This window comes from Bubalus bubalis, chromosome 3 (genome assembly GCF_019923935.1).
Source record: "Bubalus bubalis isolate 160015118507 breed Murrah chromosome 3, NDDB_SH_1, whole genome shotgun sequence".
In the NCBI taxonomy this organism is placed as follows: domain Eukaryota; kingdom Metazoa; phylum Chordata; class Mammalia; order Artiodactyla; family Bovidae; genus Bubalus; species Bubalus bubalis.
Window position 1 is genome coordinate 168,077,788 of NC_059159.1, and position 23,087 is coordinate 168,100,874.

Sequence of the window (23,087 nt, forward strand, 5' to 3'; positions counted from 1 at the left end):
GAACTTGGTTGATCTCTCCCACCCACTCCTATTCCCTGCTCAGCTTTCTGCCTCCAGGGATACCTTGACCACTCCTTTTCTCCATCCTGCTACTGCTACTGCTAAGTTGCTTCAGTCGTGTCTGACTCTGTGTGACCCCACAGACGGCAGCCCACCAGGCTCCCCCGTCCCTGGGATTCTCTAGGCAAGAACACTGGAGCGAGTTGCCATTTCCTTCTCCAGTGCATGAAAGTGAAAAGTGAAAGTGAAGTCACTCAGTCGTGTCCGACTCTTTGCAACCCCATGGACTGCAGCCTACGAGGCTCCTCTGCCCATGGGATTTTCCAGGCAAGAGTACTGGAGTGGGGTGCCATTGCCTTCTCCGTTTCTCCACCCTACTCCTGGATATCCCTAGGTTCGTTTCCCCTAATCCTCTAAGCTCCCCTCTCCTTTAAAAATCCTCCTCTCTGCTTTTCCTATCATCCACCTTCCATTCCAGACACAGTTGGAAGGCTCTCTTCTGTGTTCCTGTAACACCCCAGAAACCGCCATCATATTATTTATCACAATGGACTTTATATCTCAGTTTTAATGGTATCCTGCTTCCCCCAGCAGACTAAATTTCCCAGGGCCAGGAAGGAGGTTGGATCCATCTTCTATCTCCAGCACCCACCACAGGATAAGCATGCACTGCACCCCCAGCGCAGAACTGATAAGTGCCTGACTGATGCTTGGACAAAATGCTCCTGCTCTCAGAGTGAGAAAAAAAAGTCTACAACCACTGGGGGGCGCACTTGGGTAACTGCAGCAATAGACCCTGGGGGAGGAGATCGAATTTCTCTCCACCAAACACCTCTGAGAAACAAAGGCAAGAGCGATTTGAAACTGGAGAAATCCTGCCAGAGTTCACCAGGTGAGGCTGAGAATGGAACAGAGCCTGTCCTGGTGGATTAAAGACTAAAATGAAAGTCTGAAGAATTGGACTCGAGTCCGTGGAACTGGTGAGCTCTCTGGCTTGGGGCATTATTCATCTCGGAAGGGCAACAGCTCCCTGCACACCAGCGCAGGTGAGGCCATTATCATCACTGGCCTCACCTGCCAGGAAAAACAGGATGAGTACCAAAGAATTCTGATCTGTCGGGGGTTGGGGAGGGGAGAACAACAACAACTTCACAATACAGGGAGTGGGGTTATGCGGGATTCTTATTCTAATTGGGAACATTTACCGCACACCTACTATGTCAAACATGATTTCAGACGCTAGTAATACAGGTGTTAGCGAGTCACTGCTGCTGATCGCCACTCAAGAGGGGAGCAGAGACATACAAGACTAGCCATGATTTTAAAGAAGCGACAAGCACTAGATGGTAAGAGAGATATAGGTAATGTGCCATGGGGACGCTTTGTCTGGAGGGATCAGGGTGAGCATCCCAAAGTTGATATTTATTCCAATCAGACCTAGCAGGACAGTCTGGCTTTATCCGATGGAGCGGGATTGACGACGCAACCTAGGCTGACCGAACGGTACCAGCAAACAGCAGCAGGTGAAGACGTGCAGGGTGCGTTTGTGGGTGTTTGGGCAGAAGACAGAATGGAATCTTAGGCTAGAGAGGCCACTCTGACTAAAATTAACAACAGGTAATAGGTGGCTCAGACAGTAAAGAATCTGCCTTCAATGCAGGAGACCTGGGTTTCATCCCTGGGTCAGGAAGATCCCCCAGAGAAGGGAATCGCTACACATTCCAGTAGTCTTGTCTGGATGATTCCATGGTCAGAGGAGCCTGGTGGGCTATAGTTCATGGGGTCGGAAACAGTTGGAAACACAATGAAGTGACTAACACTTTCAATGGCAATCAGAACAGGAAAGGAAGGAAGGGAAAAGGGTGGGTGGGGATGGCTGCAGCTGCAGGGACAGGATGATAAAGCAGAATGCCGAAGATGGGACTGCACACGTCTCAGTGAGTGCCACATATGTATACACACATATGTGTATCTGGGGTTAAGTAACATATGTAAGGTAAGGAAACAGCAGAGCCAGGATCTACGCTCAGGCTGTCCATCTCCAAAGTCAGGGCTTCCCATGCCCTGCTACACTTCACCCAACGTCAGGCTAAGAAGTGGAGAATTGATTACGAAGGCCAAGAGGGAGCCGCCACGGTTATATGCGGGAATGACGCGACTCAACAAATGCTTGCAGAAGATGACTCTGGTGTCACGCGTACCCCATCAGCTTTGGGCAATTCCTACTTCTGTATTTTCTAATGAAGCCCCTTCTGGGGTGAGTAGGGGTGGACATGGTCCATTTGTAGCAGTCCCCAAGTGTCCCAGAGGAGCCCTGGACGGGCTCAGTCCCTCTGACAAACGCTCCAGCCTCCTGCAGCCCCTGGGGGTGATTTATCAGAGCAGCGTCAACGCCTCTGCCCAGCAGCCTGTGATCCAAGGCTGGCAGCCCAGGCTGGGGTTTTTAATTAGCTGAGAGAGGGAAGAGTCAGGCCCTTTAGGATGGAGAGAAAGAGAGACACCCAGACGGCTCATAAATCCAGATCCAAGGGTCCAGCGGCTGGCGTCTGGCACGGGGCAGGGAGGAAGGGAAGAACAGACTGACTGGCTAGCTTTTCAGCCTTTTCATGGTCTCCTTTGCTTTCTGGTTCAGATACTGCAGGGGGTGGTGGGAAACTGTGCCGCCTTTTACACAGCAACCCCTGGGGAGGCACCCTTTTCTAGCTTGGCTGTACGACCAAAACCCAGGGACCGTCATTTCTAGTTCCATCTCTACTGCTCACTTGCTGTGCAATTTGAGACCAAAACTACAACACAAAAGCTTACAGGCTTTGGAGTCAGATGTGAGCTGAAACCTCTGCACTGTGATGCTTATTTTAACTGTGACTCGAGCGAACTGCTTTTTTCTCTCTGAGCTTCGGTCTCCTCACCTACAAAGGCAGAAGATCATCTTGTGTGGCAAAGACTAAATGAGAACACAGGTAAAGTGCATGGTGTGTAATGGATGCTCAATAAATGACAGCTCTTTTTAAACCTATTTTCTTCTCTCTTGGCCTCAGTTTCCCCATATGTAAAATGCAAAGTTGTGCCATATGACTTATAAGGGTTTTTCTAGCACTGATTTTTTCTGGGTATTCTTATCTGGATGTGTGTGTGTGCTTAGCCGCTCAGTTGTGTCTGACTCTTTGTGACTCTATGAACTGTAGCCCGCCAGGCTCCTCTGTCCTTTGAATTTTCCAGGTGAGAAATACTAAAGCAGGTTGCCACTTCCTCCTCCAGGGGATCTTTCCAACCCAAGGATGGAACCCACATCTCCTGCATCGATAGTTGGATTCTCTACCACTGGAGAGTCGGACACGACTGAGTGACTGAACTGAGCTGAACTGAGCCACCTGGGATACAAAAAGAGGAACCCAAATCTGGGAGGAGGGAGCTTATCTAGGAAGGAGGTTGCAAATTTACTCCTTGCAGGGGTCCAGAGGCAGGGCTGGGGCTAAGATAAGGAAAAAACCTTGAGCAAGGCATATTTCATGCCAGTGAAGCAAGACGGTTCTGAGAGTCAGAGCTACTGGCTGCCTCCATAGTGAGTGAGCTCCCTGCATCCAGAGAAAAGCAAAAGTTGGCCAACATTCTGAAGCTGATGCTCTGAAAGAAATTTAAACATCGGAGTAGGGGGGAGGGACCAGAACTTTTCCTTTAAGTTCTTTACCTGCAGTGAAAATATCATGAAGTAATGCTTGGCGGTATATAAACTTGCCGTATTGCTCATCATTTAACTCTCACTACCCAGTGGATAGGGACAACTAGCACCCACACCTTCAGTCAGGACACTCAAGATGCAGCGAGTGAAGTCACTTGTTCAAGGTTGCACCCACAGAGAAGAGGCAGAGCAAGGCCAAGAGCTCTGGTGAACCTGACTCTCAAGCCCCTCTCTTTTTGTTTCACAGCCGGGTTCCCACCTCTGATTCCACAACGGATGGCAGCCCCAGCCTGGCTGATATTGATTGCAGCTGTCCCTTCCTTCCTCCCCAGCCCGTCTCTGTCCCCCGACTGCTCCCCCACAAGTATTTACGCTGGGCTGCCTGGTAACAAACGGCTCGTTACCATGCGGAAGGCGACAGCCAGGCGATTAGTGAAATTTGTTACCCATGCGTCTCTGAACAAAATTAAATTAAAAGTGCTGCTTCGCTGTCAAGATAAGGGCCAAGCTGCTGAGATAATTTTTCACTCTCAAACACTCAATTACCCAGTGAGGCTGGATCAGATACAATCAAAGGGGAAAAAAAGAAGGAAAAGGAAGAAAAAAAAAACACAGAAAACAAACAGAGGCAGGACCTCCAGGAACAGATGTAAGAGTTGTTATCACTCCCTCTGGCCAGAGATGTTAAAGAGGCTGTTGCCATGGTGATGGGGCTGGACCACATGAGGCAGGTAGGTGGGTGTGGCCTCTGACTACATCCTGTAATAAAGGAGATGCTCTCCATCCCCACCACCCCTGCCTTAAGCCAGACAGTGTCATTTCTCACCTGAGTTATTGCAATAGTCTCCAACCTGCTCTCTCTCACCCCATCCCTGTCCCCCTCTTTCCCAGCTTCTACAAAAGCTAGAGTGACCTTTCTACCACATATCAAAACATCACTTCTCTGCTGAAATCCTTTGATGGCTTCCCATTGTCATCAGGATAAAGTCCAAAGCACCCAGCCAGTGTCACCTCTAGCTGTCTGCTCCTGAAAGTTTATATTTCAATGAAACTAAGAAGACGTATCCTTCCTTCCCTTCTTCCTTGTTTTCAACAGAAATTATTTTGAGGTCTTACAGATGCCAGGCATTTCGCTTGACCCCACTCTATTCATCGTCCCTTCTGTATGAAATCTTCTCCCACCTTTTTCCCTTCAACAATTCCATCCTGTTTTTCAGAACTCAGCCTAAATGTTTCCCACGCCAGCATTTCTGCTCTGTTCCCACCAAGCTGGTCCGGTGCTCTTTCTCCATGCCATCATGGAATTCATCACCAGCCTTTATCACAGCCTTTTCATTCTACTGTAACTGCCCATCTGATCCTTTCCCCCACTGGACTGTGTGATGCACAGGGCAAAGACCAGGCCTCACTTGTCAACATCTAACTCTAAACCTCCTCAGCCATCAGCATACAACTCACAGTATGTTACCTTACCTTTGCTAAAAACAAAACAGAAAGTGCTCTCAATTAGAATCACAGAATTGTACAGCCCAGAGGACATCATAAAATTATAATCTATTTGACTGGGGCTTCCTTAGTGGTCCAGTGGTTAAGAATCTGCCTGCCAATACAGGGGACATGGGTTCGATCCCTGGTCCAAGAATATCCTATATGCCACAGGTCAGCCAAGCCCATGCACCACAGGTACTGAGCCCATGCTCAAGAGCCCGCTGCAACTCCTGAGCCACATGCCCAACTCCTGAAGCCTTCACACTCTAGAGACTGTGCTCCAGAACAAGAAGAACCACCGTGGTGGGGAGCCCTTGCATCACAACTAGAGGCAGCCCACAGGCAGCAACGAAGACCAAGCACAGCCAAAAATAAGCAAGCAAATAAATCTATGTGATTACTGAAAGATTATAGGCAGAAACGGAGGCCACTGAATTTGGCGTGGATCTGGTATTCTCCATTATATCTTGGTCACTGCCAGACTGAACATGTCTTGAGTGTATGGATCATCAGTCTCACCAACGGAAGAGCTTTGATAAAAACTCAGAGATGCCCAGGCTCCACCTCAAACCTACTAAATAAAACTCTAGGTTGAAACCCAAAGGTAGGTCTCTGTTTTAAAAGCGCAAACATGTTACCCATGTACATAGGGTTGGGAACCATGCTAAAAAAGGAAAGTAACTTTACTCGAAACACCATCCAAGGACAGAGTACAAAGAGATCACTCTCATGATCCAGGATCTGTTCCACCTGGATATTTAATTTTGATTCTTTTTTACCCTCTTTATTCTTCTCCATTATATAAAGATGAATTGCATTCATGCCTCCAGTGTTCCCAAGACCAGACACACAGTGGTTTGAATGAACACGGGAAGAGGCATAGACAACATTTTCCAAGATTCCAAATGATCCTTGGAGATGGTCTGACCTAGGTACTTTATACTAGTGTATAGAGAAGTGGGCAAGTTTATCCATCACCTAGCATTTTCCAGGAACTGTGCTGAGTGTTTTACTTGCATTGTTCCATTTCAACCTCAAAACCACTCTTGGAAGAAACTACAATTATGACTTTACAAAGCTGAAAAAAACAGGAGCCAGTGGGTTAAACTGATCTTCCCAAGATCGCTCTGCAAAGATTCACAACCACCTGTTTATTTCTAAAGAACATGAGCTAACCATTGCACACTGGTACAATTACCTCTAGCAAAACCACTCAATTCAAATTCCTTTAGAGAACAGGCAGAGTATTCATGATAAACATGATTCACCCACATATATTTTTTAAATGAACTGTTATGTTTGTCCTCTAAGTAATCACTGTGGTTTATGAATTCTGCCCTTCTTAAAAAATCATTCTCAATTATTTGGCTGCATAATATTCCATCAAGTTGATGCACTGTAATTTGCTTAGCCATTTTTCTATTGTTGGACATTCAAGCTCATTCTAATTTTTCAATATTTCAGATTATGCTACAATGAGTATCTTCAGGTTTAGAGCGTCATGAAAAATGAGTAGTGTTATGGAAAAAATATGGTCATGATATAATGTTGAGTAAAAAGAACACCAATGCAAATGGGTATGTCGGTTACAGTAACAATGATGAGAAAAGATATATGCAAATGGGGATGAGAAAAAATGAAATAAGCTCTTTTAAGGTTCTTATTTGTTTTTGTTTTCTTCTACTAGTATTATTACATGATTCTACATTGGTGAAAAATGATTAAAAAAAACAAAACAATAAGCATACCATTCCCAATGTTGTTGAAGCACCTCAGTTCCTTGAGCATTTTCACAGTGGAGAGATGAGCTTAGGAGTCAGTGGTATTGACTCTTTCCATGGACAACAGCCAGAGGAGGAGCGTCTCAAAGGCTGGAACCATGTCCTTTTTCATTGGCCGAGCCATAAGCAACGCAGTATCTTAGTTCCCTGACCAGGGATTGAACCCACACCCTCTGCAGTCAATGCATAGAATCGTAACCACTGGACCACCAGGGAATTCTCTGAAGCCACGTTTTATTAACATGTCTTATTTCTTATTAACCCTTGATTTCCAAGAAAGCCATGCTGTTCCTGAAATCTATAATGTGTGTTCAATGAATAAGAGCATAGAGTTTCAGAGCTTGAGGAGGCCTCAGATATAATTTACTCAAACACTACACCCTAGCTGAATGGATTGAAAGCCAAAGAGACTTGCCCAAGGTTCTCCAGCATCTGAGGGCAAGAACAAGTCTTGACCACGCTTTTCCCCAAATCTACTCTAATTAGAAGAGACAAATGGTTAGCAAATTTGCTCAACAGGAGCCACAAAGGAAGAGTCCTTTTCCAGTCCAACACAGAATGGGTTTGACTCTGTGAACCTGAGTTAGTTTCAGATCTCCCCTGAATCCCTATGTTCCCTAGCCTCTAAGCTGTTCTCATGACAAATGCCTCAGAGCTGGGACATCTGTTTCCTCCTCATAGAGTGCCAGGTGGTTTGATTGTACCTGAGATACTGAGAGAAGGACATTTCCAGCCTAGAATCCATGACTGAGCAGAACACCCTGGAACTCTTCTGTTGCCAGTCTACATCGCCCCCTAGCACAGCCAATTCCTCTTGCATCTTCATTTACCATCTAGTAGAGCTCTGAATTCTTCAATGACCTGCAAGACTCTCCCATGCCCTATACACCTTCTGTACATCCCCTCTTCTTAAACGCGGCTGGATCTATAAATATGACGGGATATCACTCCATGATTAAACGATGTTATCTGAGAAAACTGAAAGGATTCTTTTCAGATATAATTAAAGTCCAGAAGCAGCTGACTGAGTTAATCATATAGGAGTTTACCCTGGGTGGGTCTGGCCAAATCAAATGAGTCTAAAGAGATGCTCTTCAACAGCCCTTAAGGAAGCCATGCTGTGAACTGCCATGGGGGTGACCTGTAAGAACTGGGAATGGTCCTGCCCACAGCAGCTACAGAGCAGGCATGTCAGTCATGCGGGAAACAAATCCCCCCAACGACTACACCAGCTTGGAAGAAGGCCGTGAGCCTCAGCTGAGATCAAAGCCCTAAGCCGATGCCTCGATTTGAGACTCTGAGTAAAGAGCCTGAAAGTAATGTAACTGGAGTGTTGAGCAGCAGAACTACTGTGGGATAATAAATGTATGTTGTTTGGAGCTGCTAAGTTTGTTCGCTAAGCAGAAACAGACAGTGATGCATAGCCACAGAGTGCTGACTCCTACTCCTTTTCCCCCATCAGACCTCTCCTGGGTGCAGAGCTGGCTGGCAGTGTCTGCATCTGGATGTCCTGCAGGCACCCCAAGGCAGCGGCTCTACAAACTCATCCATTCCCCCCCTCCTCGCCCCTTAAGCCTGCCTCTCCCAGCTTCCTTGGCTCTGTGATGCTCTCCACCCCCCACACCAGAATCCAACCCGTGTCTTCAGCAGTCCTCACAGGCTCACCTTACAGCCAATCGGTCACCAACTCTAACTGTACTTTAACACGTCCCCAGAAGCTACTCCCCCCATGCTCCCCCAGAGGGCCCCCGCCACTACCACAACATTCTCCTTTATAACTGGTCTGCCCCGCCTCCAGTTCTTCCTCCACTGCTGAGAGAGTGATCTTTTTTAAAACAGGCACAGGAGGATGCAACTCTCTTCCAAAACCTTCCGGCACTCCCCATTTCACATAGGTTCAAGTTCAGGCTCTCTCCTGCTCACTTGGACAGGTGTTTTCTGAAGCACACGGCCACCTGCCAGCTATCGTTAGGTTCCAGCATTACTATGGGCTCCTCAAAGATGCCTTTTGTGACTTTCCCCACGAAAGGATGTCCCCCCTATATTTTCTTCGGTGGCACGTCTCACAGTGTGACGTGATATATACCTTTACGTGTTTATTCGTGAGGCCCTCCTTCTCTCCCCATTTCTCTCTAGCGAGATTCACGAGGGCAGTCCCCTGATCGGTCTGTTTGCTACTCTATACCCTATCCTTAGCGTACAGCCTCAACACCATTAGACACTTAGTAAACATTAGTTGATTCAATGAACGGAGAGAGGAATGAACTTGACAATCAAAGTCTCTCTTGATCTGAGTCAACTCACCCTTCCCAGCCTTGTTCAAATTATCTTCATTCATATACCTTGTACTCTAGTGACATAGGGCTTCCCTGGTGGCTCAGATGGTAAAGAATCTGCCTTCAATGCAAGAGAAATGGATTCAATCCCTGGGTCAGAAAGATCCCCTGGAGAAGGGAATGGCAACCCACTCCAGTATTCTTGCCTAGAGAATCTCATGGACAGAGGAGCCTGGTGGACTACGGTTCATGGGCTCACAAAGAGTTGGATACAGCTGAGCAACTAGCACTTTCACTAGTGACATATGACTCTGTCGGATTATCATGCAAATCCTGTAAAGTGGGATTCTTACCTCCATTTTATTTATTTATTTTAATTAAAAAAAGTTTTTTGGCCTCACCATGTGGCATGTGGAGTCTTAGTCCCCTGACCTGGGATTGAACCCATGTCCCTTTCAGTGGAAGTTCAGAGTCTTAATCCCTGAACTGTGAGGGAAGTCCCCTCACCTTCATTGTTTAGAAAAAGAAATTGAAACCTGGAAAGTCAACTAACTTGTCCAAGGTCACCTAAACTAACGGTCAGGGCTGCATAAGGTTGGGCATACACGCATCTCATAGTGCGCTGGGCACACAGTCAGCAGTCACAGCCAGTGGTTTCAGTTCTGTATCCAGGAAAGGGTTTGCAGGGGAGGAGAACCCTTGCCGGCTGCAGGACTGCAAGGGAAGTGAAAGACAGAGTGCTCACGCCCGGATGGGAAGCAGGGAGTCCCAATCCCTCAGCGGAAGGAAAGGGGGCCGGAGGAGGGGATCCTGCTGAGTCCAGCTGAAAAACAAGAAAGCGAGGGAGACTGATTATTCCTTCTTGCCAGTGTAAGCAACTAAAACGACATGTTTGCTTTATCGCCTTTGGTCTCCCATTTGATTCCTGACAGCTGCCTCCCTCCCTTGGACGCCAGGCGGTCAGGTGCTGAGCTGGCTGGCATCGCTAAGGAGGAGGAGAAAGAAGCACAATTTGAACAGTATTTCATGGACCGTCACGAGCACGGGGAGGGAGTTTTTGAAGCTGTCTGGCTCCCTCCACACATTCAAGGAATCCTTGTTTGCCAAGCCGCTTGATGTCTGCAGGTTGAAGACAGGTAGTCTGGGAGGGACCTTTAAGAGTGAAAACAATGGCAACAAAAAACCAACGTCTGTTTTCTCTGAGGTTTGAGGGAAGGGAGAGAAGAGAGACATTAGACGGGGGTTTATGAGCCTATAACAATTTCTGAATGCATACTTTTCTCTCACATCTTGTCAAACAGGGCCAAATGCAGGCATAGATCAAAGCTGTGTTTCTGCATTTTACTGTTCTTTCAGTAAGAAAAATCCAAGCTCCCGATCTCATTTCTTCATGAGAGAAACCAGAATATCTCTAGAAAGCCTGCAGAGCCTGGTGAAACCTTCTGGAGGAAGGTATCTATATATCACAGATCACAAACTGCTAACTACCCAGGCAAGAGCTGGGCTTCCCCAGTGGCTCAGAGGTAAAGAACCCGCCTGCCAATGCAGGAGCCACAGGAGATGCAGGTTCAGTCCCTGGGTTGGGAAGATCCCCTGGAGGATTCTTGCCTGGAGAATCCCATGGACAGAGGAGCCTGGCGGGCTACAGTCCATAGGGTCACAAAGAGTCAGACACGACGGAAGCGACTGAGAATGCACACACAGGGCAAGAGTTATGGCAAGAAGGAAAGGGTTTAAAAGTCTGTAAGATTCTCCTAGAGGCTAATACTACGGTATGGTGACACCAGATTTGGGGAGCACGTGGAATGAGGCTCAAGACTCCATCCTGTAACTTACTGACTTTTTGACCTTGGAGAAATTCCTCTGCCGGGTTTTACTGTCATTCTTTTGCATATAGAGACAAGGACAGTAAAAGATCACAGAGAATGATTGGTGAATATGCAACAGACCTGGCAAAAAAGCAACAATAAATGGTCCCTCTGAGTTGTCATTCCTCTTAGAACTGGGAGTCAAGTTCCTGGCATGGGAAAAGGGGCACACAATCAGTAGGAGGTAATGCCAGAATAAGAACAGGCATGGAGTATTAGCTAATATGTCAGGGGAATTGTACAGCGTTTTTTTCTCAAACCTGGCCAAAAATTAGAATTGAAAGAGAATTTTATACCAGATCCCTTGGCCAGATATTCCCATATAATGTCTGAAATAACTTGTTTATTTAGAACTAGTTTCTTTTTTTTTCTTTTTTTTTTTTTTTTAGTTTTCCGAGTGATTCTGAGGTTTAATTAGGTCAGAGAACTACCCTGCCTCTGACAGCCTTTCTGAACCACACAGCTGAGGACACCTGATCCACTGTTGGCTCTGACCTGACCCAGATCCTAGGACACAGCGGTCCTTCAAGCGGGTAACACCAGAGTCTCCATCCTCCTACGCAGACCCTAAATATCCAGCCTCCCCAGCTGACCTTGTCTTCTGTTTCTGAAGAGAGATGCTCTGAGTCCAAATTTGCTTTGTCCCAGATCTAGTGCTCTGTCCTCTGGGAAAGATTCTGGATTGCTCAGACTATTTCTAGAAGAAAAATTCTTTGCCCTCTGGTTTGTATAATATTAATAGCTTATTTCTTACTTATTTAACAATGGGCTCTGAGGGGGAAAGGGAAGCCTGCATTGTACTGCTTGTCAATGCCCATGGTATAAATACTTCTTCCACAGCTGCTTATAAGCTACTGATGTGACATCACTCACAGCGGAGCTGGAAAGGATGAGCAATGCCGGCTCTCACAACTGCTATGGGTTGGAGCCAGTGCAGCACTGGAAGATCTCTTTGTCACATACTTTTTCCTCCCTGATCAAATAACAGGACCCCCAGCGGTGGCGGAGCCCTGGGAGCATTGGTCCTTACGGTGGCTGCCCCGCCCCGCCCCCCACGGGATACTGCAGTAACTTTTCAGTGTGCGAGCTACTTCTGACCAGCCCTGTTTTTGGTCCTAGTTCCTCCCGGGCTGATGCTCTCTGGAGGGTCACAGAGTTCACACCAGGATATTCTCAGGGGTCTGATCAGGCTTTCAGCACCAGCACAGACGTGGGAACCGACCCCCTCGGTACAGACCTGGCACAGGCACTGGGGGATGCGCCGCACACGCGCATCTGAACATACAATGATCTGAGCAGATTCTGAGGTCAAAGAACTTAACTCCAAATATCAGCTCCCCTTACCTGGTGGTAATCTCAAGTAAGTGACTTCTCTAAGTCCCAGTTTCCACAGCTGAAAAAACAGAGGTAAGAACAATCCCTTCCCAGGAATTGCCCTGGCGGTCCCATGGTTAGGACTCTGCACTTCCATTACAGGGGACATGGGTTTGATTCCTGGTTGGGGAACTGAGATCCCACCAGCAGTTTGGTATGACCAAAAAAAAAAGTCCCTTGGGACTTCCTTGGTGGTCCAGTAGTTAAGAACCCTTATCCCCTTGCAACACAGGGGATGTGGGTTCGGTCCCTGGTCGAGGAACTAAGATCCCACATACCCTAGAACAACTAAGCCCGTTCGCAGAATCCACTGAGCTCCAGTGCTCTAGAGTTCTTGCCCCACAACTAGAGAGCCTGCGTGCCACTATGGCAGGCCTCACCTGATGCAGCAAGGACCTGATGAAGCCAAATACACAGACACAAACCCTGCCTGTGATATTACTTGGAATTCTATAAGATGGTTCATACAAAGAGCACAGACACGCACAGAGAGCATTCAGTCAATCAAGCATGGCTTTGCTTTGCTTTTCCTCTTTCTCCCTCCTTGTGCCTATGTTTCCATCATGACTGGTATTACTGAGAACTCAGAGGGCATCAAGTTCTACCTCACTGATTGACAGATAGGAAATTGAGGTCCAGAGCCTTGCTCAGTCCTCAGAATCAGACAAGGGTGCACCCGGGGTCGGAGGCCAAGGTCTAAGCCCTCCAGTAGCTTCACTACATTCTCTTGTGTGGCTCCTCCTCCTCTGTTCCTGCCTCCCTCCTTTTCTCACAAGCTCACGGGCACTACCTCTCTCTGGCACTCCGCCGGTCCTAACCTGCCCTGCTTTCCCTCTGCCCAGGTCTGCACTCTAGGATGACTGATAAACCTACCTGATAAACTCTGATGCTTTCCTCTCTGGGGCTGCCATCTAATCCTTTGTCTTAAGCTCCAGTCATTCTGTCCTTAGTAGGGATCCCTGTTGGTAGGGAGAGTAGGTCAGTTGGACAGAGGAGGTTGACAGAAATAAGGACCCTGGAGCCTTGCTTCTCTCTCCAAGGCACCCTGCTACACACCCGAGATCCCAGGACCATCTGTTCCACATCCCCTCCACAGCCTGGGTTTGTAGCACTCTTCCCAGGTTACTCTAGCTACAAAGGCTTACAGGATGATTAAACACCAATCGCTCTGTCTTTAGTGTTTACACTTTTCTGAGCAGCAGGTCCTAGAGGTGCAACCTGCAGGCTGGAAGAGGACACCTTGCAGATGTCCCAGGGAAAGAGGCTGTCTTTAGCAAGGGACAAGGATAGGAGGAAAGAAAATCATGTCTCAACATCCCAAGAGGCCAGGCCCACCAAGTCTACATTCTAACCTAAAATGTTCTTTTTCCCACCTAGAAGCAAGACCAACTTGCAGACCAACACATTGGAAAAAGGCCACAGAGCTGTGCCGAGCGCAAGCCAGTCATTTGCTGCACTTAACTGGTTACCATTTAGTGAGCACGGACCGTGTGGTAGGTATGCTCTGCTAAGCATGTCCTTTGCATACTTTACTTCCTTTAAGCCCTGCAAAAAGCCTAAGGAAGAGTAGAAGGACTAATCCCAGACTTGTTTTCCTTTACCCAGGGGAAACTGAGGCCCAGAGAAGGAAAGTGACTCAGCCTAAGCCACACAGCTAGGGAATAGCAGAGCAAGGATCTGGACCCCTGAGTGTTGATTCTGAAACCCCATGATGTGGTGAGAAATGCTGGGTAAAGGATTGGATAGGTGTCCCAATGGTCAGGGCATGGCCCCTGCTTATTTCCCCAGCCCAGCTGCCATCATTCTCAAATCCACAGCCTTCTGGCATCTCTCTCATCCCCAGCCCCAGGGCACCATGCACCTCTGCTCTCATACTCAGCAGGTACCGTTCTGTTGATGTTCAGCTTCACTCTGCTCTGTTCCCATTTCCTGGAGTCTCTGCTCTATCGGGGCATTCTCAGATTATATTTCAGAACAGTCTCCTTCCCTCAATCCCCAAAGGCCTCCTTTTCTGTAGATGTGGCTTGAACTTGCCCTTACTTGTCCACTTACTCTAAAACACAATTCAACTGTGTGTGTGTGTGTGTGTGTGTGTGTGTGTGTGTGTGTGTGTGTTAGCAGGGGAAAATCAAAACGAAAAAAATTCACACATCAGACTTCCTTGGCTGTTCAGCGCTTAAGACTCTGGGCTTCCAGTGCAGGGGGTGCAGGTTCGATTCCCGGTCAGGGAACAAAGATCCCACAGGCCGCGCTATGCAGCCAAAAGAAAAGGAAAAGTAACTCACACATCCATCCAAAGCTTTGCTTACAATTCAAGAGTTCTTATCACTACAGAAAAGCTCAGCTTAAGGATAATCAAATTAAACCAAGAAACTAAAACAAAAACCAAGCAAACCCAGGGAGCATTCACATCCTGTTCTCTTTGCTGGTGAACTAAGCACTGAAGCTTAGCGGGAAGTGCATGCAGTTGGGAACGAGATAACCTGGGTTTCTAGAACTGGCTGAGCACTGAAGAGACAGAGAGAGACCTGCCCAAGGCCCCATGGCCACCTGCGCAGAACTGGGCTGGGAGGTTCTTGCCAGGCGCTTGTGCTGCTGGACTCAGTGGCAGCTTATGCTCTGTCTCCTGCTCAGCACTGTGCCTGGGGCTGGACGCACCATCTGCACCTCTCATCTGGACCTTCGGTTACACATGCGCTTACCCTCATCAGCGTCACTCCTCTGTGGGAGCTGCATCCCCCTCCCAAGGAGGTTACAACCACCTTGGGGCTGGGAGCCCAGGTCCTGCTGCCCAGAAACACGCTTAGTCAGGTTGTTCAGTCCCTAGACATAGGTTAGACTACAATGAGCTTCAGATTCGACGACAGGAGTTATAAATATCCTCATTTTGCAAAACTTAGAAAAACTGAGGCCCAAAGAGGGCACTTGCTGGCCAAGGGGTCACTGAGTGAGTGAGTGGCAGGGCTACAGACTTCACTACCCATCTCCTGACAGTGAGTCTAGCGTCCTCTGCTAGGGCCATCTCTCCTTAATTAAGGTGAAATTCGGACAAGCAGGAAGCTACCATCTCCAATCACCTCATTAGTTAATGCTATCAAACACCTAAAAAAGTGGTGGACTGATTAGTTATTTACTTGACCCAACATAGAACTCAGCTTGACAAAGCCACTCCCTTAGGCAGCAGGACCATGAACGGCATGAGATCAGATTCCTTTCACAAAATGTTGTGGGATCGCACTCCTGCTTCCTGGACCAGTCCTATAGTTACCTGTATGATGGGGATGTTTAGGGTAGGGGGTCAGCAAACTGTAAGGTCACTGGTGAAATCTGGACCAGCATCCGTTTTTGGAAATAAAGTTTGATTAGGACACATGTTGGAGAAGGCAATGGCACCCCACTCCAGTACTCTTGCCTGGAAAATCCTATGGACAGAGGAGCCTGGTAGGCTGCAGTCCATGAGGTCGCTAAGAGTCGGACACGACTGAGCGACTTCATTTTCACTTTTCACTTTCATGCATTGGAGAAGGAAATGGCAACCCACTCCAGTGTTCTTGCCTGAAGAATCCCAGGGATGGGGGAGCCTGGTGGGCTGCCGTCTATGGGGTCGCACAGAGTCGGACACGACTGAAGCAACTTAGCAGCAGCAGGACACATGTAGGTTCATTCCTCTATGTATTGTCTGTGGCAGCTTTCAAGGTACAGCGGTAGCGTTAAGTAGTCCCAATGGTGACTGCACGTTCTGCAAAGCTGAAAATGTTCAGTGCTTCACCATTTACAGATAAAGGTTGCTGACTCTTGATTTAGGAAATCCCACCATCTAATATGTTTATGTTTTGATATAATACAAGCTCCGTGAGGGCAGGGCTTTTAAAAACTGTTTGGTTTCTGTTACCATGGCCTAGAACATGGTCAGACACATAGTTGGTGCTTGACAAATAGCTGAGATATTGTGGGAAGCGGGGAGGAAAGCAGGGAGAAAGGCTTCACTAGAAAATGTCGGAAAGAGCAAGGGAGAGGCTACAAGAGGCAGTAAGTAGAGAGAAGGAAAACAGTGGAGACACAGAAGAGAACAAAAAATGAGATGGACAATGTATGGGAAAACCCACTACAATACTGTAAAGTAATTAGCCTCCAATTAAAATAAATTAATTAAAAAAAAAAGACGGAGGAATGAGAAGAATGCAGTGAAAGATGATGGAGGGAAGAAGAGAGGAAAGGGGAGAGGAAAAAAAAAGAGAGATGAAAACAAACAAGCAAACAGATCCAGAACCCAGACGAAGAGGAGGAGGAGGAGGAGGTGGTGGGAACCAGAGCAGGCGTGAGAGGCCTGGCCGTCAGCAACAGAAGGGAGGAGAGGGACGGAGCAGCGTCGGCACTGACTGGGCAGGAGGGCTGGGAAGGAAGGTGTGTGTGTGTCTGGGGGGCGGTGGGCAATGCATCACAGCCCTGGCATTCTCACCATCCGGAAGACACAGCACAGTCTCTCGGAGGGTATTGAGCTCCTGGGCCATGTTCTTTATCTCAAGTCCTGTGGCTTGCTTTTGATTTTCTTTTTGAACTCCAATTTATGAGGGACACAGTCAATGAAGGATATCTTCCCAATTAGCTGTAAATAGCCCAGTTCTTTGGAGAAGACTCATTGACTTCCCCAGCCCTAATTCTTGCTGTTATAATGGGGGAGGGAGAAGACAGGTCAAGAATCATCCATCACCAGCTTCTAAGTCTCCACTGCAGCAGATTCCAGAGGGCTGAGGCATGGAAAGAGTGAGAGCTAAGTGTATTCTAGTGTCTGCAGAGTCCAAGATACCTCTCCAGGTGCTGTGTCCAGGGAGACACTCCCCTTAGGGGGCCTTTTCAGTGAAAGGCACCAGGGATATGGAGATACAGAAAACAACAGTGAGAACTGTACGGACATTAATAAGGCCCACCTTTCATGGCTAAATACTCCACTGCATCTGTGTGTGTATATACATACATACACGACACATCTTTATCCACTCCTCTGCTGATGGATATTTACGTCGCTTCCATGTCATGGCTATCGTAAACAGTGCTGATATGAACACTGGGGTATACTTATCTTTTCAGATTACAGTTTTCTCCAGATATATACCCAGGAGGGGGATGGCTGGATCATAAATCGCCAGTCCCTCAGTCGTGTCTGACTCTTAGATCCTATGGATGCTAGCCTGCCGGACTCCTCTGCCCATGGGGTTCTCCAGGCTGGATTATATGGAAGTCCTATTTTTAGTAGGAGGGATAAATTCAGAGATTGGGGTTGACAGAGACACACTACTATCTGCAACAGAGACTAATAAGAACCTACTATAGAGCACAGAGAGTTCTACTTAATTCTCTGTAATGACCTACATGGGAGTAGCATCTGAAAAAAGAGTGGATACACGTATGTATACAGAATTCATTTTGCTGAACACCTGAAACTAATACAATATTGTAAATCAACTATATGCCCGTAAGAATTAATTAAAACAAAACAAACAAAAAATAATACCTAAGCAAAATGGCTGTCTGAGGAAGCCTTACAAATAGCTGTGAAAAGAAGAGAAGTGAGAAGCAAATGAGAAAAGGAAAGATATACCCATCTGAATGCAGAGTTCCAAAGAATAGCAAGGAGACATAAGAAAGCCTTCCTCAGTGACCAATACAAAGAAATAGAGGAAAACAATAGAATGGGAAAGACTAGAGATCTCTTCAAGAAAATGAGAGCTACCAAGGGAACATTTCATGCAAAGATGGGCTCAATAAAGGACAGAAATAGTATGGACCTAACAGAAGCAAGAGATATTAAGAAGAGGTGGCAAGAATACACAGAAGAACTATACAAAAAAGATCCTCATGACCCAGATAATCACGATGGTGTGATCACTCACCTAGAGCCAGACATCCTGGAATATGAAATCAAGTGGGCCTTAGGAAGCATCACTACAAACAAAGCTAATGGAGGTGATGGAATTCCAGTTGAGCTATTTTAAATCCTAAAAGATGATGCTGTGAAAGTGCTGCACTCAATATGCCAGCAAATTTGGAAAGCTCAGCAGTGGCCACAGGACTGGAAAAAGTCAGTTTTCATTCCAATCCCAAAGAAAGGCAATGCCAAAGAATGCTTAAACTACTGCACAATTGCACACATCTTACATGCCAGTAAAGTAATGCTCAAAATTCTCCAAGCCAGGCTTCAGCAATAGGTGAACTGTGAACTTCCAGATGTTCAAGCTGGTTTTAGAAAAGGTGGAGGAACCAGAGATCAAATTGCTAACATCCGCTGTATCACTGAAAAAGCAAGAGACTTCTAGAAAAACATCTACTTCTGCTTTATTGACTATGTCAAAGCCTTTGACTGTGGGATCACAATAAACTGCAGAAAATTCTGAAAGAGATGGGAATACCAGACCACCTGACCTCCCTCTTGAGAAACCTGTATGCAGGTCAGGAAGCAACAGTTAGAACTGGACATGGAACAACAGACTGGTTCCAAATAGGAAAAGGAGTATGTCAAGGCTGTATATTGTCACCCTGCTTATTTAACTTCTATGCAGAGTACATCATAAGAAATGCTGGACTGGAAGAAGCACAAGCTGGAATCAAGATTGCTGGGAGAAATATCAGTAACCTCAGATATGCAGATGATACCACCCTTATGGCAGAAAGCGAAGAAGAACTAAAGAGCCTCTTGATGAAAGTGAAAGAGTAGAGTGAAAAAGTTGGCTTAATGCTCAACATTCAGAAAACTAACATCATGGCATCCAGTCCCATCACTTCATGGCAAATAGATGGAGAAAGAGTGGAAACATTGGTTGACTTTATTTTTCTGGGCTCCAAAATCACAGAAGATGGTGATTGCAGCCATGAAATTAAAAGACGCTTACTCCTTGAAAGGAAAGTTATGACAAACCTGGACAGCATATTAAAAAGCAGAGACGTTACTTTGTCAATAAAGGTCCATCTAGTCAAGGCTATGGTTTTTCCAGTGATCATGTATGGATGTGAGAGTTGAACTATAAAGAAAGCTAAGTGCAGAAGAATTAATGCTTTTCAACTGTGGTGTTGGAGAAGACTCTTGAGAGTCCCTTGGACTGCAAGGAGATCCAACCAGTCCATCCTAAAGGAGATCAGTCCTGTGTGATCATTGTAAGGACTGATGTTGAAGCTGAAACTCCAATACTTTGGCCACCTGATGCGAAAAGCTGACTCATTTGAAAAGACCCTGATGCTGGGGAAGATTGAGGGCAGGGGGAGAAGGGGATGACAGAGGATGAGATGGTTGGATGGCATCACGGACTCAATGGATGTTGAGTTTGGGTAAACTCTGGGAGTTGGTGATGGACAGGGAGGCCTGCTGTGCTGCGGTTCATGGGATTGCAAAGAGTCAGACATGACTGAGCAACTGAAATGAACTTAACTATTTGCCCTTAGCATCTACCAGGCACCATGATACTTTTTAATGCAACAGAAGAAAATTCATCTCCAAATCTATGAGGCAGGTCCAATGCCCATTACACAGAAGAGAAAACTGAGGGATACGAAGGTAGATAACTTGCCCAAGGCTCAAGGCACCCAGAGAAGCAACATGATCTGTGCCCTTTGACTGTCCATCATGCATGGGTGGAATCCTTTTATGCAATTTGGGGGACTAGGGAGCACAGATGGCCACATACCTAGATTAGTTGCCGTCATGTTCACGAGGGAACCTCCATCCTCTCCAGGGCGTGCTCCAAGCTCATGGATATGCCCTTAATCACTTGCTGGGAATACATGCTTGCACCCTAAATTCCCTCCAAGGTTGCAATCTTGAACTTGCTACTTTGTTGTCCTTAAAAAGCACTCATGGTTGAGGAATTATATTCCCAGGTGATGGCCTGAAATGTGCTCTATTTCAGAGCATATTTTACCACAGTGAGCCGTGGACCTCAGAGCACATTTTACCACAGTGAAATTTGCACATTTTACACACAGTGAAAGCAGATTTTACCACAGTGAACCTTGGACCTCAGCCACAAGGTCTAAGCCCTGTAACGGGGTCCTGCCTCAGCATTTTTATGTCTTCTTACATTGAGTGTCATCATGAGAAAAAAATTATGCACTCAAGCATCAATACCGATTCTCTCTGTAGAAAACACAAAACATTGTCTAGAGAGTCGCAGGGAGTCCTGTTTACAGGAACCAACAGGACAACTCCGTCTGGTCTCTATATCAGGTAAATAGGATCTCCGGGGCCAGTGCCGGTTTTACCCGCTCAGACTCTGTGCATCTTACTGCTGAGCATGTTCCATTTTGCACTTTGGTTGCTAAGAATCTCCGAGTTAAGCTATCAGCCCCTTAGAATACGCAACACAGCATGGTGCGGATTACCGTGCACACATCTGAGCGGAGTTGGAATCATTTTCCTTACTCTGATTTTCCTTTCGATTTGATTTTTTATTGTGATGGATTAAAAAAAGAAACGTATAAACTTACAAAACCATCTCCAAATCCTCTGAGGACTAGGGCAAGACAGAGAGAAATAGAGAATGGGTAGACAGGGTATCGGATGCCAGGTTCAGGATTAACTGGACTGGGACCAGGTTGAAGAAGAAGATTTAGAGTCTGTCATGAAGCACAAAGCTGCTTCCCAGATTTCCCCCCTACAAACCCTGGTTCGGGAACCTTCTCCTGGATTCCGTTACCTTTGCTGCGGCGACGGCTGCGGTACTGCTCCGTGTAGAACGTCAGCTGCGTTTCATCGTCTGCCTCTGACCCGGACGTCCCCTTGGTTCTCCCAAAGCTGATGCCCCCTGTGCAAGAAGCACAATCCATCAGTCACTGCAGGCCTCCAGAAGTGAAATCCCACATCCATCCCGAAGACCAGCAGCCCCACCCCCAAGTGACCCAAGTCTCTGTAAATCCCAATTGATCCAGGAGTTGGCATGATTTATGGAAGGAGTTCAGGCTCTGCAGTGATGTGGGCCTGGGTTCTCACCACAGCTTGGCAGCCTCGGGGCTGTGTGACCTTGAGGAGATGCCTCCCTTTTCTGAGTCCTGGGTCCTTTCCTTCTAAAGTAGGGAGAAAGCTATTAATCTTATGGGGTTGCTCTGAAGATTAAAGGAGGTACGACGTGTAAACTCCCTGGTCCTGGGTGGGTACCAGGTAATTGATAGGCGCACTGTTGCTTTGTATGATAGATCTGCCTCTAAAAAAGCATTCCAGGTGAGTTAATTTCACACACACATTTCAGTCCAGTGCTTACTCTACGCCAGGCCCAGAGCCAGACTCCGGGGAAACAAAGAGAGATACCGCCCGGTCCTTGCCAGCCAGTGGATCATAAGCTAGTCATGGGGACAAATGGATCCTAAGGAGCCTTTAACCTAATTCATGGCCATGTTTCCCACACAGTGAGATGCTGGGAATACAGGAGAGAGCAATTCATCCCAACACGGAGGACCTGGGAAGGCTTTATGGGCAGGGGTAGATTTAGGGCAGGGCTGGAAGGATGGATGGGCTTCAGGAGCAGAAACTGGATATGGGAGGAGGGGTAAGAGCTGGAGCATCCCTGGCAGGGGAGGGGAGTGTGGGTGGGAGGAGGAGGCGCTGCAGCAGAGTGCTGACTGGGCAGGGTCTGCCGGTGCCCCTCAGGGGAAGCCCCTGAGTGCCACACTGAGCACCCTGGAGCTTAATTTGGGATGTCACTGAAGGTTCAAGAGGGAACGCAGACTGTGCTTTAAGCACGAGGTGTCAAGCGCTGTGTGATGAGCTTTGCAGCCATCATCTCACCCCAAATGCAAAGCCCTCTTGGGAGGAAAGCATCATGACGCCCACTTGACAGATGAAGGAACCAGGGTCCAGAAAAGGAAAGTGATTTGAGAACAGGGAGTGAAGTCAGACTTGGTATGTGGGTGTGACTGATGGCCAAGCTCAAGTTTTTAACCAGTGTCGCATCGCCTCTCAGTGTAACGCTCTGTAAAATGGGAACAAAATCGAATACGTGTCCTGCTCCTTCCTGGAGGCGGTGTGTTGCAATGGACGGAGGAAAGAAAGGGACAAGAACATCTGATCACTGTTCCCACGTGTCTTCAGCCACGGGCTGCCCCTGCCCTTTAGCGCAAATCCCCCCAATTCCCAGCAACTAAGAGCTGGACCTGAAGATGGCAGGGGACCCCAGAGTCAACCAGATGCAATTCCCCCATGTAAGGGCTCTTTTTCAAAATGGAGTTGGCAGAAGCCCCACGGAGATTCTGGAAGCAGTGGAAGAACAGAGGTCTCAGAGGCCAGTAGGCTTTAAAATTGCCATTAAAATATTTTACTGTTATAGAAAAGGGAAGAAGGGAGGAAGGAGGAAGGGAGGGAGGGAGGCAGAGAGCTGGAAGGAGGGAGAGAGAGAGAGGGTCTTTGGTTCACCCACACATAATGTTTGGCCAAGGGGAAAATGAGGGCATGAGATGAAATAGCTGCCTTATGGACAGGAAGCATCTGTCACGCTTCCTGCTGTGTTCAGGCAGCAGAGAAAAAGGAAGGGATTTGCCTGCCAGGAGTCTACCCCATGCCCTTTAATGCCACTGCAGTATTTTTAACCATCCCAGCTAAACCCTCTCTCCCTTCCTCTCTCCTCTTCTTTCTCATCTTTGC

The 23,087-nt window shown here is 47.2% G+C and overlaps 1 protein-coding gene across 12 annotated transcripts in view; it reads right to left on the reverse strand.

The window, feature by feature from the left end:
* Positions 1 to 23,087, reverse strand: part of ASTN2 (astrotactin 2) — a 1,030,196-nt gene that overhangs the window by 657,980 nt on the left and 349,129 nt on the right. For all 12 annotated transcript variants that reach the window (XM_045165169.1, XM_045165168.1, XM_045165167.1 and 9 more), the window contains one exon: positions 21,151 to 21,258. In XM_045165169.1, coding sequence (XP_045021104.1) covers positions 21,151 to 21,258 — 108 coding nt within the window. The remainder of the gene's footprint in view (positions 1 to 21,150; positions 21,259 to 23,087) is intronic.